Source organism: Emys orbicularis, chromosome 17 (assembly GCF_028017835.1).
Source record: "Emys orbicularis isolate rEmyOrb1 chromosome 17, rEmyOrb1.hap1, whole genome shotgun sequence".
NCBI lineage: Eukaryota > Metazoa > Chordata > Testudines > Emydidae > Emys > Emys orbicularis.
The window spans coordinates 17,526,591-17,542,210 of NC_088699.1; the positions used below are offsets into that span (position 1 = coordinate 17,526,591).

General features: G+C 44.3%; 1 protein-coding gene across 1 annotated transcript in view; it reads right to left on the minus strand.

Moving 5' to 3' along the window:
• Positions 1–14,698: 14,698 nt before the first annotated feature.
• SPNS3 (SPNS lysolipid transporter 3, sphingosine-1-phosphate (putative)) overlaps positions 14,699–15,620 on the minus strand; it is a 45,978-nt gene continuing 45,056 nt past the window's right edge. Inside the window, exons 11-12 of the mRNA XM_065418387.1 lie at positions 15,314–15,485; positions 14,699–14,763 (exon numbers count right to left, since the gene is read on the minus strand). Coding sequence (XP_065274459.1) covers positions 14,699–14,763; positions 15,314–15,485 — 237 coding nt within the window. The remainder of the gene's footprint in view (positions 14,764–15,313; positions 15,486–15,620) is intronic.

Consider the following 15,620-nt stretch of genomic DNA (forward strand, 5'->3'; position numbering starts at 1 on the left):
GAGCAACTGAACCGAATGAAAGTAAAGGGCTGGGTGGGGTGGAGGAGATTCATCCCCTTTATTCTGCTCTCCCTCCTCATAAAAATTAATTTCCTCACTGCCAATGAGAGGGGAAAAAACACCCGATTAGATCTGATGAGCCGATTTCATATAGGATATTTGAAGAAAAGAACCGGGGGGGGAGGGCTCTAAAATTAATCATATTAAAGTGGGAGACACCCATGTACTTTGCTAATTTTAATGAGGAATTAAAATAAATCCTTTGAAGAAATAAATTAATGTGATGTTTCTTTGAAAAATCTGAATGTCACTATTGTTAAATGAGACACTGGAAGTCTATGAAATGGGTTTTCAATGGATACCACAAGTAATTTTCATTTTCCTGACTCCTCCCTGCTCTACTCCTCCTCTGCCCCCTCCCACACCACCAGTTCTTTCCCACTTTCCTATCCCCATGTGCTTCTTGTGCACCTGCTGGCCCTGTCTCCCATCTGATCGGCTCTGCATTGGTTCTTGGCCAGCTTAACCTCCTGATGTGGCCTGTTACTTCTCCCTTGTCAAGCAGTGGGGAACTAGCAGTATTGTGGGGCAGTGGGTATGTCCAATGAGAAGATGTGGCCCACTATCATTCATTCTAGGCAGGAAATGCCAAATCTAGGCAGGAAATGCCAGGCACAGAATGCCAAATCCCCATGATAGAACTGCAGGTACTAACCGTGTTAGTAACAAACAGATACCATGGTGATGGACATGGTAAAAGAACCTGAAAAGAACAGCATTACTAAACACAAAACCATACAGAACTGTGTCTGGGGGGCAGGGGTCCCTGAAATTCCAGGCCGAACCCACAGGGTGAACCCTTACAGCGCTTAATTTGTAATGAAAGAGGTGCCGGGGCTCAAGCAATTTTTTTACATTCATAGCTGACGCAGCAAGCCCAGAGGTGTGAGGGGTATGACCTGCCAAGCCTAGAGGTGTCGGGGCTCAACCCTGGTACAAATTAAGCACTGGACCCTTAGCAAGCTGAATGTTGAGAGGAAGATCTCACGAATCCCTGTGAGCTCAATTTGGCCAGTTTCACCCAGTCTCGTTTTTGAGCCACATCATCAGTTGATTTTTCTACAGCAGGTTTTCTACCCTTTAAAACAATGGTATGAGTTTGAGCGGACAAGTGAGCCACCATGCATGCCAGTGACACTGAAGCTACTTCCCAAGATTTACCCTTTAGAAACAGGGTAAATCTCAGTACAGTTTATTTTGAATTAAAAATACCTTTGAGGCTCTTGGAGGCAGAACTCTAGGAACCGTGATGAACAGCAAATGAACTCCAACCTAAGGCAGCGAACTTTGAGGATGGCTGCATTTAAAAGCCTCTCTTCTGGCCCACAGAATGTCGCCCAGGTGAGCAATAGAGGGTGAAATGGGGATGACCTGGAGAAAAACCAAGCGGTGTAGTTCTTAACTCTAAAGCTTCCTGTATCCGCTCCTTCCTGAAAATGCAAATTCAATCCACTTCTTTTGACAGCATCCCTACGTATGAATTCTTGTCATTGCCACTAGCCCACACACATGCTACAAAATCAGGTTACCAATGAAGTGCTAGAGTTGGGGAGCATCAATCCGGAGGGGCCTGGAGCTGTCCCCTTTCAGGTCAAGAGAAAGATCGGGCCCTCCATGCCTTTGCTGGTGAGGCAGTAAAGCCTGTCTGGGCAGGAAATACAGAGCAGAGCTGGTGCTGCAGACCTGCTATCTGGTAGCCCCTATTGCTAGCGGCATGATTGCATGGTCACTTGAACAAGCTGCATCCCATCCCAGAACAGTGTTTCGGCCCCCCAAGCTGAACACAAACCTGGGCAGTGTTTCTAGCTCTCTCACCCAGGACAGGTAAGATTTTCACTTTACTCCCTCTAGCTCTGCAGAGCCAAACAAAGATTTCGTGGAGTGGAATTATTAATTAAGTTCCTATTCCTATATCTGTGCAACCCCACTGTATTTGGCCTGCAAAATCTATCACCAGGAATGGAACTGGGGCCAAAGAGAACCCAGCTTGACTCAGCTCTAGGGCAAGTTTGCAGAGCTGAAAGTTAATGTATTTACTTGTAACAAAACAGGTCTAATCTGAGGTCAGTGAGATAACAAAAAATGAAGCCCAGCAATGCCCTTGTTGAAGTCATTTCTGAGCAGACCCACACTTGCACCATTGTTTCTTCTCTAGGGAGCATGCAGCATCCCACTAGAGTCATCTCTCTGATCAAGTGACTTACTTTCCATTATGAAATAAGTTTGCCTTTCAGGAGGCACCAGCAATTAAGACACTTCTACCCCATCTCCTTATCCTCCCCTGCACGTCTAAGACAAGCAAAAAACAAGTTCCTTAAAAATACGGCCTGGCACAAGTGTACCATTAGTATTGAGGTTTCATTCTCTCCAGGGCAGAGACTGTCCACATCCTTCAAAGTCACTGATATCCACCGTGAACACTACAATTTCATTGTTCCTGCCAGTCCCCCCAGTGCCACTTTGTCTCCCAAACTGCACAGGCTCATTAAAGCGTAGCAGAGAGCATTAGTCATCGCACTAAACCAGGAGGCACTGGCCCGCTACAACGTGACAGCGCTTTAACAATATAAACTGAATTTACAGGAGAAAGCAGCTGGTATGAAAATAACTGTATCTACCTCACTCCCTGACATTCTTCGACTTGCATGCGCTCAGCAGTTTGTTCAGAGATGATGATGAATCCTATTTAATCACATGCTATTAGAGGAGGATAAGACCACACAGCATGTCTAGGTTAATAGGTAGGAGACGGGCATATCTGACGCCAGCTTAAAAAAAACTCAATTCTGTAGACAGAATTCAAATCACAGAATTCTCTTTAGGAAGTGTGCCTTCTCATTTGAAGGATTAGGCAAACAGCTCTGTCCTCCACGACTTCCGAGAGGACAAAGTGTCAGAGAAAACTAATTCCTTTGCATGGGATTTAGCCCCACAACTCCTACTAAATAACTTGGAGTGACGTGCGTCAAGTTTGTGGAACAGTGAGAATTAAGTGGGGGTCAGCATCATGTACCTCTGACCTGGAGGGGAGTCCTAGTTTAAATCAGGTGGCTGTTTCGATGGTGAAATTAGGCTACGTGGGTTGCCTTCCAAGAGAAATGGGTGCAGTTTACCTACCTACATATTGATAGAGCACCTTATCAGTGTGGCATCTACAGCAAGTTCTATTTATACTGCTTGAGGCATTTAACAGTGGACAAAGCACTAGAAAATGTAGTACAGGAAGACAAATGGGATTACCAGTGTAGTATTTACCATCTCTACCTTCTGTGGTAACTCCACACCATACCGTCAGGTTATTTTCCCCAGGCAGTGTCCATAAAATTCTGAGATAAATGAAGCTATTCATTTATAATCTGACCTGCACTTCAGTCAGGCACTATGCAGCTCAGCCGGGGGATCCAAGTGTTTTGCAGGAGTGTTTTGACCCGGACCTGCTGTGGAATAAGATTTCAGCATGGCCATTAGGAAAAATGAGCTGTGCTTTTTCAATTCATCGTATCCACTTTGTGCGCTCTCGCACATCTCCGGTATGTTGGGCAACCTCCAACTCCAATGTTGCCCCTTGCACTTCGGAAGTCCAGTGGAGTCTTGGTGTTTTAAGAAAACTTGTTCTAACCCTAACCTGTAGCTGCAGTGGTGAAGAGCAGTAAAGGGGTTAGGGTTGCATGGCTCATCATACTGAATATTAATCCAAGGTAGTACTTATTGTCCTGTTCTTTTTCCATTCATCAGATTAGAGATATCCTTAAATTGGCCATGAATACATTTAGGCTGGGAGTTAGAATAATATTTCTAATCATCAGGGAATGAGGATCTTCCAGTAGGAGTAGAAGGGGCAGACAACCTAATTAGCTTTTAAGATTAAGTTTATAAATGAGACTGTATGATAGGTTGTCTGCAATAGGCTTTGATGACCTTTCCAGTTATGAGTTTCTGAATGCCTCCACTCAAGATTTTCAACAAATGGATGCCTGTGGTTAGACTCCTAAGCCCACAGTTAGGATCTTAGGTAAGTGGTCTGATTTTCTAAGGTACTGAGCATGCAGCAGCTCCCCCCATTGGGAAGAGGTAGGTGTTTAGCACTTTAGAAAATCAGGCCACTTATTCAGGCACTCTAATATGGATTTAAACTCCTAGTTTTAAACCAAGATTTTCAAAAATGGTTGCCTCTGCCCTTCTTTGTTCAGGTTCCTGACCCACTGTCCCCCCACTGTAGAAGATTATATACATAAACACAAAACATTGGATTTTATTTTTCAACTTTGTTTAGAAGCACTTTTCATAGCAATGAGGAAAAAATATAGACATGGGAACAGAAGCTCCACAGTACAAGAGCCCAGCAAAATGGAATTCAGTACTGTCATGAGGGCCAAATATAGGGCCTTTTAAATCCTACTGTTTTTACTCTGAGAGTCTTATAGCATATAGGCCAAGGTGCATGCATTATAGGCACCTGATCTTATGGAGGTACTGAGTACCTGCAACTCCTATTGACTTTAACCCAATTCCACAGGTCTGTTGGATTTCAGTTACGATTCATTAGTCCTGTGAAAACAGCAAAATATCAATGCATTTGGGGACAGTGTCAGCTGTGCATTTACAGTTTTCACAGTGGTTGAAACAATTTCTCCAAAATTACAACCATTTTATTATTACAAACAAAGCTGTGTACCCAACTGTACATATTAGAATAAGACTGCAGTGATCGTTAAGTTATATCGAGTGAAGACAATCCCATTATGTTCTGGAGTTAGTACTGGAGGCAAACCTCTTCATATTATGCTCGAGTCAACATTACTAGACTCTACCACTTTACAATAAAGAGAAGAATGATAGGAGAATGCATGATTAGTCATTTGAACCTATAAAGGCTGACCGGCTCTCTTAGTAATCAGATGCAGCCAATTTCATCTATTTGAATGCCAACCGAGCTCAGTGATGACCCAAAGGTATTACCATCTGAAGGCTTCTGTGGCCTGTGTGAAATGAGCTGGTGCTCTCACTCCAGATCCTAGTGGGAAGGGTGTCCTGTCACTCACTCAAAATCAGCACTATAGAGCGTCATTGTTGGCAGACTCAACAATGGGCCTGGAGAGTGAACTAAACTCTCCTGCCTCAAAGGAGCATATCGGAAGGGTAGCATTTGAAAGCATGCCCTATGCTGTACCTGCTCTATGGGTAAGTGAGGATTTCTCGCCTTGTGGCTCTCAGACTGGCAGTTTTCACAGACTCTGAGCTCACATTTTAGAAAAAAAGGCTAAGGCCGAAAAGTGCACCTCTACTGGGCACAACAGGTTACACAGTGTATGTGGCTCATCTGGCCTTGCGGTAGTAACTTTTCCCTTGTATGCCCACCTGAACATATTTGATCACCCATTGAACTCATCTTTGGCAAGAAAATTAATTCAGTTTCATCATCCCTTGTGTCCTGAAAGGAAGAAGGACAACACACTATGTAATGAAATCACTTGGTTACAATCTCCAGTGAACAGGAAATGCAGGAAGTTTCAGCTTATTACTGTACAGAAGACTTCACAAAAGTTATTCATCTGCCAAATGGAAGAATTACATGGCAGTGGATCTGTGTTACTCAAAACAAAAACAAAACCAACTACAACTGATGGACGTGGAGCTGCTCTCTAATAATTTTTGAATACTGTATGTTGGCTTAGTTATTGGGATGTTTACTGTAGGACTGTATTGGTTTAGTTTAATGGCAGACTATAAGGAAACAATCAAGAAGGAAAGAATAGCTCAAGATAGGCCACCCTCTCAAACACTTGAGGGTTGTTATAGGACAATGGTAGAGCCATAGGGGATAAGCCTAAAACACGCAGTTTGTCACATTACTCACTTGACATGTAGTCTGAACTCCCCTCTTGCTCCCTTCCACTCATGCTAGACTGAAGCAGCTGGGCAGGGCAGCATGGGGGATCTTGCACACACTCTGTTCTGCTTATACACATTCTCTCCAGGGCTGCCAATCCAATACCTTCTATCAGCCTATAAATCACTCTGTTTAAAAGATCAGAGCAGGGAGAAATTCAGTGCAACTGCTCTTGGGACCAGCAAGGGGCTCAGAGTGCAGAAAGGGCTCAAACACACCCATCACTGTTGATCATATCTTATACCTTGGTTCTAAGCAAGTTAACTTAGAAATCCTACTTCCATGTCCATTGCATGCAAGCTGTCTGTGCCCTAAAGAACTATTAGGTCACCTGTTTCAATATCACAGAACTCCAGCAACAATCAGAGCCTGGTATTGACGGCAGCTCTCTGCAGTCCTGAACTCTGCCCTTCCAAACTGAAGGACCACCTTTGGTTTCTGCAGCCACACTCCACATAACCGTGACCATTGCTCCACACAGTGTCCTGGCCAAGGTCATTCAGCTGTGTCAGTGGTTAGAGTGAAAAGAAACAAGACAAGGGATATTTAAAAAGAGCAACTCAGGATACATGTTGCCCAGCTCCGGTAGACAGACAAACGCAACCTCTGCTCAAGCTACCATGCTAAATATAGTAGTGTGGTCAGGGATAGCACTAGTGGTGGCTTGGGCTAGTTGTCCAAGTATGTACCCAGGGGGTCAGGGTGGGTTTGTACTTGGGTGGCTAGCCCCAGCTACACTACTATTCCTAGTGCACTAGCTCAAGCACAGCTAGCACCTATCTGTCGACTCGTGCTGGGAAGCACACTTCCAGCTGCAGTGTAGATGTGCCCTTTGTGAGAACGCATGGCTCTGTATTCTGTTCAGCCACAGACTGCCATCTCTACACCTTGAGTCATCGCTACGAGTGGGACTTCTGAAAGTGGAGTGTGAGACTAAAGAAGCAGATTCCCAGGGTCATTGACCAAGACAATAAATGGGCTTTGAAAACAAAGTCTTTCCATTAGCAATAGCATGTAATCAGCATTGCTTCTGATGAGAGGAATGATGTGGCATTACTAAACTTACTGTGGACTTGTCCTGCTGGCTTGCTGTTTTCTGGTTTGGTCGCCCCTTTCAAATCAAGCTGAGGGCCTGTAAAGTTCTAAAAAATCTTAATATACACAAAGAGCGGTAAAACCCAACATGACTCATCGGCCCAGAGTTTGCTTTGCTGGGCAGAACATAACCTTATGGGATGATACCACTGCAGCTTTTGGAGCTGTTCCAAAATGCTGCTGCTGCTTCTTTTTCTTTTACTTTTATTTTAGTATGGGAGAGCAGAAAGGAGATACTAGGGTGGAAGAAGATATGCTTTTTTATTATTATTATTATTATTAAAGAAAATACAACTGATCCCATTTTTTTTCATTTGACAAAATCAAGAGACAAACTGAAATCTTCCAGGTGATTGTGCATTGCTACATTACGAGCACCCACTTTGGTTTCCTTAACATACTAACCTTTTATTGAACCACACAAAGAAGATTCCAAGACCAAAGAACAAACTAGCTCAGTAACCAGCAGTCTTCTGCAGCAGCTCTTTTCTAAGTGGGCAGATACATGTGCAAGTTAGAAAATTCATTGCAACCAGGCATCATTTCAGTCTACTTGGAACACAGCAGGCACTTTGTATTCTAATTAATTTACGTGCAGTGGACTCCTAAATAATGCTCATTACTTTATTGGAATGTAATACTGTTCCAACAACCGGCCTACTAAAGGTTTTTGATGGCACGCTAGAAGTGTATAATCCTTATGAACAACAGGTAACTCAATTTCCCCTCCATCATGAACACAAACCTAGAACTACATTTGTAATGAGAGCTGGCACCATGGGGTGACTATGCACTACGGGTCCAGATTCTTTTGCACATCCCTGAAAATTAAGCTATGCATCATCCAAATGCTGTGTAACGTCAGTTCTGACTACCCCCAAACTTTGGGAAGTTCAGGTCTAAATATCATGGATGGTCCTAATTCCATAATGAGCAAAGCCAAAACTCAAGCAAACATTAAAAGTTATCACACCAGCTTTTATTAACCGCAGCGTTTTGGATATTTGGATCCAGATCCACATTTTACAGCTAGGGCTGACACATGGTTTTATAGACATGAGAAGTGTGCAAAAATGGCTTTGAAAACCTAGCTCCTGATGTCAGAGATCAATTCTTCCTGGTGCCAGAGGGGCAGAGACAGGTAGGAAGGGCAATATTTTCAAGTTTGTACGGCTAGAGTAAAAGGGAAAAGGGGGAGTAGAAAGAACTGCCCTTACTTTATTCTGGGGCAACTACTTTCTTACAATTTTCCCCACATTTAGTTTTGTAATCTGTTATCATGGCTCACTACTTTTGGGATAACATCAGATGTAATAGCTGATACATCCTCTATATCAGGGGTGGCCAACCTGTGGCTCCGGAGCCACATGTGGCTCTTCAGAAGTTAATATGCGGCTCCTTGTATAGGCACCGACTCCGGGGCTGGAGCTACAGACGTCAACTTCCCAATGTGCCGGGGGGTGCTCACTGCTCACCCCCTGGCTCTGCCACAGGCCCTGCCCCCACTCCACCCCTTCCCGCCCCCTCCCCTGAGCCTGCTGTGCCCTTGCTCCTTCTCCCTCCTCCCCCCACAGCCTCCTGCATGCCACAAAACAGCTGATCAGGAGGTGAGGGGAAGGAAGGGGGAGGCGCTGATTGGCGGGGCTGCCAGTTGGTGGGAGGTGCTGGGAACTGTGGGGGAGGGAGGGGGAGCTGATGGGTGGCTGCTGATGTATTACTGTGGCTCTTTGGCAATGTACATTGGTAAATTCTGGCTCCTTCTCAGGCTCAGGTTGGCCACCCCTGTGCTCTGAGGAGTAGGGATGCCATGTTCTAATAAGACTTCCACCTCTAGCTGACATCAACCTATAACACACTTTTCCTTCACCCAGTAATGCAGAAAATTCAGTATGCAGATAGCCAGAAATGCCCCTCCATTCAACCAGGAGGTGTCAGAGATCAACAAGTTTGATACCACCTCCACGCACCCATCCTACCCTAGAGACAAAACCCCATCTCCCACCCCAATGTAGCCAAATTGTTTCTTTCATCTCTCAATGTAAATGTTGGTGCTGTCTGTTAAAGAGCATACTAAAATTCTTCAGCAGGTTGATTTTTTATTTAAAGAAGTCTGATTCCTTTCATGCATCCCACCCAAGGAGTTACACTTCTATTCTGATTAATATTTCATTTGCTGGCTGTAGTGAGTGAGCAAAGAGAAAAAACTGAAGGTCTGATCAGGCAAATTTTGAAAAAAGTGTCAGAGGTTAAAGACTGCAAATCACGCTCTCAGCCCTGGTCTACACCACAGAATTACTTCAGTGTAACTACCTTGCTCAGGGTTGTGAATAATCCACACCCCTGAGCGATGTAGTTATACCGACCTAAGTCCCAGTGTAGACAGCGCTATGCCAGCAGGAGAGCGGAGGTGCATTAACTAAGCCAATGGGAGAAGCTCTCTCCTGTTGGCTTAAAGCGCAGCACCTGCGCCAATGCAGCATTTTAAGTCTAGACGGGCCCTCAGTCTCAAATGGCTCAGGGAAAGAATTTCACAGCTTTCAAGAATAACTACCCACAGGCTCTTTACACTCACTCAGTCATTGCCAATCTGAAAGAGCCCTGCCTCAACAAGCCATATGGTAGTCCTGCAGTTTCAGGGCAGTACAAGCAAAACTCAGAGCATCTGGCCTTTTAGATAGCTGGGATCAGTAGCAGCTTAGTTAAAAATCTCTCTGCAGCATGACAATAAAAAAAAGCATGCATTGGAAATATACTGGAGTGAAGTGTTGACTTGTGCACCTCTGATTTCTACCATGAAGTCCTGTTTTCATGAACTTGCACACAGGCAGTTAAGATTTCAGGAAATCAGAGCTGGAATCAGTTTTGTCAAGGAATTCTGAAGAAAAAAAAAAAAGCTATTTGCCATCTCTCACTCAACCGAACTCTAAGAGTGAGTTTTTTGTTTTTTTTAAAGAATAGCAGGTTTTAGTTCTGATTTGACAGTCATGGAATTATTCACAGAACAGACAACTCAGTGCAGGGAAAGCTTCATAATGCTGCCCCAAACATGCCTTACCCCTCTAAAAGAAGAGATACTTAAGGGTATGTCTACACTTACCATTTAAAGTGCAAAAAGTCCCTTTTTTGCGCTAAAACCATGGGAGCATCTACACTTGTTAATGACTTTTTGGGGTGAAACTCAGAAGTTTCACCGCAAAAAGAAAACCACCTTCACGAGAGGCATATAGCTCTTACCGCAGTTTTTTTTGCGCTGCTGTGAAAGTTTTGGCCTCTGGAGGATATCCCACAGTTCCAAAAGCGACCACTCTGGCCAGCATCTCTGCTGCTCTGACACAAGGACATCCGTCCCTCCCCCGTAAGCCCTGGGAAGTTTGAAGCTCCCTTTCCCTTTGTTTGTAGATGTGGCGGGGAAAGCAGCCAGACAGCAGGAGGTTTTAAAAAAAAAAAAAAAAAGCCACGGAAGAAACAAGGAAGTAATGGGGCTCCTGAAACATGAAGCAGGGCAGCACGGTGCACTGAGCAGGGACCCAGAATGCCTTCCACTCACCTCCCGCCCTCTTCCCACAAGACCTATCGAGAGAGCTGCACTGTGGGATAGCAGCGCTGTAGGGCAGCTCTCATCGGTGATGGAAGTGCTGGTAGTGTAAACACTCTCTGATGCCTGAAGAATTGAGTGAGTACACAAACCAGCGCTTTACTTTCACCGGTTCCCTATCACCAGTGAAACTTACAGTGCAAAAACTCTGTAAGTGTAGACATACCCTTAGGTTCCACGGCCCTTTAAGGTCTTGGCCTCTCTGCCAAGCCTGTTAGGAGCCTATTGTGGTGGTGATTCTGTGATGTGGACACCTGTTAGTCATCTAGTGGTAGCAACTTTCCATCACTGCCTACCGTAGGCTAGAGTCAGCCTGGATGTCGAAGGCGTCAGATTCCTTTACTGAATCTCTCAGCCATTCAATTCCAAACTCCAAACTCTTTTACTACATTACATTACCTTAAAAGATATAATTCTTGGACAGAAAGGTAGTAACAGTCAAAACAGAATACACCCTGGTCAATTCATAGTTATGGTGTACGGCTGCATATGTATGTAAATATGTACACAGACTTACGAAGGAATGTAGAACCTCTAGTACAGCATGAATATATGCAAATTCTCAAAAAACACAAATAAAATATGAAGAAAAATTATCTAATACAAAGTGGCTACCAATAAAAGGCTGTGTAATTAAATTGACCAGAAGACAAAGTTGTGGCCTCTGGTTCTGGTGTACACCTGCCATTGAACTCCCTAAGTACCACAGAGGCAGAATTTGGTCCCAAGTATTACGACTTGTCAACACTTGGAAGTTTTTGGAATAGCTATTCCAGAATAATTATTTTGGCATAAGCCCCTATGTGGACACTTTTATTCTGGAGGAACAGTGTCTTTTTCCAGTTTAGTTTAATCGAGGTACATGGGGCCAACTTCTATTTCCTTACTGAGGACTTCAGGATTTAGCACCATGGGTTTTTTGGTTTCTAGATGAAGTACTGCTAATTATTTCTGTCAGAGCTTTACACTGTGTGTATTTTAAGTTCCAATGAGCTTTCTATTGTTACCAGATTGATCTGGGGTTTGTCCTTTTGGAAAACGAGGGTATATTTAGGGCATAAGAGATTGATGTGCTTGTTGTCAATTGTGCCTAGTGAAGAGATGCTGCAGAGTTATCAAATATATGAATGATTTTTCACTTGCCCTTGCAATTTAGCTTGTTCACCTTGAACGAGTTTGCGAGAGCCCTTTGGATTTATCCACACAGCACACTGTATAGGCTTTTGGGTATTTTACCAGGCCCCCTTACTCCATCCCACAATGAGGCTCTACACTTTGGAAAGCGTAGGAAGACTGGCTGAACCAGTGCAGCAGCAAAGGGTGAAAGGCATTGGGGACTCCACCAGTTCCGTCACGCTTGAACCAAACTGTCAATCCAGGCATTGCCACTAACTGGTACAAACACTGGGAAAATGCCACGAAAGGCTCTTGTATGTGGACACATGATATCGTGGTGCAAGCTCAAGTTGTTCCAGCACTTTCACTTAGCATTAGGAATCCATCACTGACTATAAGACTCTATCTGCACCATTTCACTTTTCAATCAGAATTTTAGTGGAAGAATGATGTCAGCGGCTTCTACAGGTGGGAAGAGCTGGTCAGTATTTCAGAATCCAGATCGTTTTGGACCCTGACATACTAGGGAATCCTGGACACCCCATCATCTCAGGCATTGGCACCCTGACAGCAGGATTATCTGGCTATGTAGACTCTCTCCTCAGGCCCTACGCTACCAGCACTCCCAGCTATCTTCGAGACACCACTGACTTCCTGAGGAAACTACAATCCTTTGGTGATCTTCCAGAAAACACCATCCTAGCTACTATGGATGTAGAAGCCCTCTACACCAACATTCCACACAAAGATGGACTACAAGTCATCAGGAATAGCATCCCCGATACCATCACGGCAAAGCTGGTGGCTGAACTTTGTGACTTTGTCCTCACCCACAACTGTTTCAGATTTGGGGACAATTTATACCTTAAAGTCAGCAGGACTGCTATGGGTACCTGCATGGCCCCTCAGTATGCCAACATTTTTATGGCTTACTTAGAACAACGCTTCCTCAGCTCACGTCCCCTTACGCTCCTACTCTACTTGTGCTACATTGATGACATCTTCATCATCTGGATTTCCATCCTACCATCAACCTCAGCCTGGACCAGTCCACACAAGAGGTCCACTTTCTCGACACTACAGTGCTAATAAGCAATGGTCACATAAACACCATCCTATACTGGAAACCTACTGACCGCTATACTTACCTACACACCTCCAGCTTTCATCCAGACCACATCACACGATCCATTGTCTACAGCCAAACTCTAAGATACAACCGCATTTGCTCCGATCCCTCAGACAGAGACAAACAGAATCTCTATCAAATGTTCTTAAAACTGCAATACCCATCTGGTGAAGTGAAGAAAGAGATTGACAGAGACAGAAGGGTACCAAGAAGTCACCTACTACAAGACAGGCCCAACAAAGAAAGTAACAGAACCCCACTAGCCGTCACCTACAGCCCCCAACTAAAACCTCTCCAGCGCATCATCCAGGATCTACAACCTATCCTGAAGGACGATCCCTCACTCTCACAGACCTTGGGAGACAGGCCAGTCTTTGCCTACAGACAGCCTCCCCCCCCCCCCCCAACCTGAATCAAATACTCACCAGCAACTACACACCACACAACAAAAACACCACCCAGGAACCAAACCCTGCTACAAACCCGGTGCCAACTCTGTCCACATATCTATTCAAGGGACACCATCATAGGACCTAACTACATCAGCCACACCATCCAGGGCTCGTTCACCTGCACATCTACCAACATGATATATGCCATCATGTGCCAGCAATGCCCCTCTGCCACGTACATTGGCCAAACCGAACAGTTTCTATGCAAAAGAATAAATGGACACAAATCTGACATCAGGAATCATAACATTCAAAAACCAGTAAGAGAACACTTCAATCTCTCTGGTCACTCAATAACAGACCTCAAAGTGGCAATTCTTCAACAAAAAAACTTCAGACTCCAACGTGAAGCTGCAGAACTGGAATTAATTTGCAAACTAGATACCATCAGATTAGGCTTAAATAAAGACTGGGAGTGGTTGGGTCATTACAAAACCTAAACTTAATTTCCCCAATACTAATTTCTCCCTACTGTTACTCACACCTTCTTGTCAACTGTCTGTAATGGGCCACTCTCTTACCACTTCAAAAGTTATTTTTCCTCCCTAGGTATCCTGCTGTTAATTGATTTATCTCGTTAGACTGACCTCACACTTGGTAAAGCAACCCCCATCCTTTCATGTATTTATACCTGCTCCTGTATTTTTCACTTCATGCATCCGATGAAGTGGGTTCTAGCCCATGAAAGCTTATGCCCAAATAAATGTGTTAGTCTCTAAGGTGCCACAAGGACTCCTCGTTGTTTTTGCTGATACAGACTAACACAGCTACCACTCTGAAATAGGTTACTGTTGTATGTCCTGCAGAAGTTGCTCCAAGTTAGTTATCCATTTCCCCCCGTAATTGTTTAAAGTTGTAATTTATTAAACTTCCATAACAGCAAGTTCTGCCCCTCCTAGTTACACTTGTTCAGTTCCACAGCCAGCCTTTGCCTTCCATTCTCATAAATAAGGACATGGGGATACAGAATCCTCAGCTATGTTTGTACTTGCCCTGATTTTCCAAGCTTTTAGACAGACAACTCATCATCCTGCTGAGAATTTACAGTAGCCCCATCCCCCATCTCAACTAGACATTCCACCTTAAATGGGATTGTCGTCTTTGGGATAATATCCATTTCTGTGACAGCTCTATACTCCTGGCTTCTGGAGCTACTAAGCTGCTCAGAGCTCTCGTGCCAGTTTCACAGATGGGGGTGGAGGTTTGCCATATGCCATTTCAGTAGCAAGTTTTTGACTCTCAGTCAAAAGCATCATAAAAATGAGTATGCAGGTTTTTCTTTCCATATGGAAGGATTGTTATTTGGCCTTTTCCTCCAACTGTAGCTTCATCAGGCAAAAGGAAAGGAGGCAGTGGCTCCTTCATGCTTTGAGGGGCTCATCCTGGAGTCCATCTTCAGTTGAAATGTAGCCTTGGTTCTCAATACCTGGAAAACAGAGTCCGAATCAAAAGAAGTGGGCTACTTACCAGAGTATTTGTGATAAGGGAACATTATACATCAGTTTTCACTAGAATTCTTACACTTCTGCACCTAGATCCTTGCATGGAATGAGGGAGAACTTACAGGAATGGTTGCATAAGACCAGAAATGGTCCTTCTGATCTGGCATTTTGCCTGGGAAAGACTGATGATATGATCCAGATAAAGACCTAAAACCCCCACAGTGTGTTGAATTATGCAATACTGACAATAACGCTATCTTATTACGTCTTCTTATTGTAGTATTGCGAGGTTACTTGAGGAATTGCCAAGAATGGCAACTTGCTGACTTTCAGGGCACATTGCAAAGCCTATTGTCCCGGGGCATGACGAATTTGTTGAGTCTGCTACTGTGGTTGGTTGGTTTTGCTGCGGGTTTGGGCTGAACAGACTTCCCTTTGTTATGTCATATACTTAGAGTGCATTTTAGTTTGGGGAACAAACAGCTACGGCAGATGGATAGGCTGATAGAGGAAATTACAAACGGACATAGAAACCTCTGCAAAGTTGCTGGGCTTCCTTACGATCTTCCTCAACATGAAGGGCTGTCAGGAGGAAAAAGCCTCCCCCAAGGACACCAATGAAGACGCACAAGATGAAGCTGTACTGCAGGCTCCGGAAGGCGCCCAGGTGTGAGTCAGTCTGCCTGGTCTGGAGAGCATCAGAGATCTGGTGGGGGGGACACAGTGTCATTTAATTTGGCTTATTTTCTCCCTGCTTTAAATGTGTTGCTCGCAATGCCATCACTGACCAGAATAAGACTGACAGGAAAGGATAACTCACTGCCTGCATGCGCTAGATCTG